This window comes from Cyprinodon variegatus, unplaced genomic scaffold (assembly GCF_000732505.1).
Source record: "Cyprinodon variegatus isolate N-32 unplaced genomic scaffold, C_variegatus-1.0 Scaffold472, whole genome shotgun sequence".
NCBI lineage: Eukaryota > Metazoa > Chordata > Actinopteri > Cyprinodontiformes > Cyprinodontidae > Cyprinodon > Cyprinodon variegatus.
Genome location: NW_015150925.1, coordinates 9743 through 10593, shown reverse-complemented (window position 1 = coordinate 10593; position 851 = coordinate 9743). Strand labels below are relative to the sequence as shown.

Genomic DNA, 851 nt, shown 5'->3' with positions numbered 1-851 from the left:
TAGAGAGGTCAGTGACCTCTGGTCTACAGTCAGCCTGGAGAAGTCCTGGTTGTAGATCTAACTGATGATCACATGGAGGAAGATGTTTAGGATCCTGTTTGCCAGGGAGATTAATTATCCCAAACAAAATGGTTAAAATCACCTTTTCTGGTCCAAGTCCTCTTGGAAAAAAAGAAATTTTTATTGTTTCATTTTTATTTTATGGCAGCCTAATAGGAATTAGAATAGAATGGAATAATCTGTATATTTGTTATGTAATTAAATTGTACATGTTTACTGTTGTAAGGCAGCTATTGATTAAAGTGTTTTATTTTGAAATGTTCCAGCGGAAGTCGGTGTTTCTTTCTAGAACTTGACCCTCTTGGTTTTTCTGGCTCTCCCTGTAGATTCCTCAGTGAAGACCTTAAGACCAGCAGGACTGAACCGAACCTCTGGTGTGAAGAACCCACCGAGCTGAGCTGGTTCTGGTTCTGGTTCTGGACTCAGATCAGAACCCGTTCTGAAATCCGGGTCCTGGTTCTGTGTGGATCCAGTTGTTTTCTCGTCCTCAGCAGTTGGGTGTGTTTGGGGAGCGGACCGGATCCGGCTGCTGTACCGCGGCGGTTCTGAGGAATGAACCCATCTGGACTCCGTCTGGACCGGAACCATGGACTGTAAAGAGCTGGAGGTCCGTCTGGAGGAGAAGCTGAAGCTGACAGAGAAGAGTGAGTACATTCTGACCGCTACTGCTCTATGCTGCCGTCATTCTATCAGCCAATCAGATCAGTCCTCTCAGCCTGAGCTGCAGCTGAAGGTTCAAACTCAGATCCAGCTGCTCAGAGGCACTAAGGCAGCTCCAGAGGTTCTGTGGA

General features: G+C 46.2%; 1 protein-coding gene across 1 annotated transcript in view; it reads right to left on the bottom strand.

Annotated features, from left to right (window-relative positions):
- Positions 1 to 648, bottom strand: part of meaf6 (MYST/Esa1-associated factor 6) — a 9968-nt gene extending 9320 nt beyond the window's left edge. Inside the window, exon 1 of the mRNA XM_015389762.1 lies at positions 450 to 648. Within this exon, the coding sequence (XP_015245248.1) occupies positions 450 to 648 (199 nt within the window). The remainder of the gene's footprint in view (positions 1 to 449) is intronic.
- Positions 649 to 851: the final 203 nt, after the last annotated feature.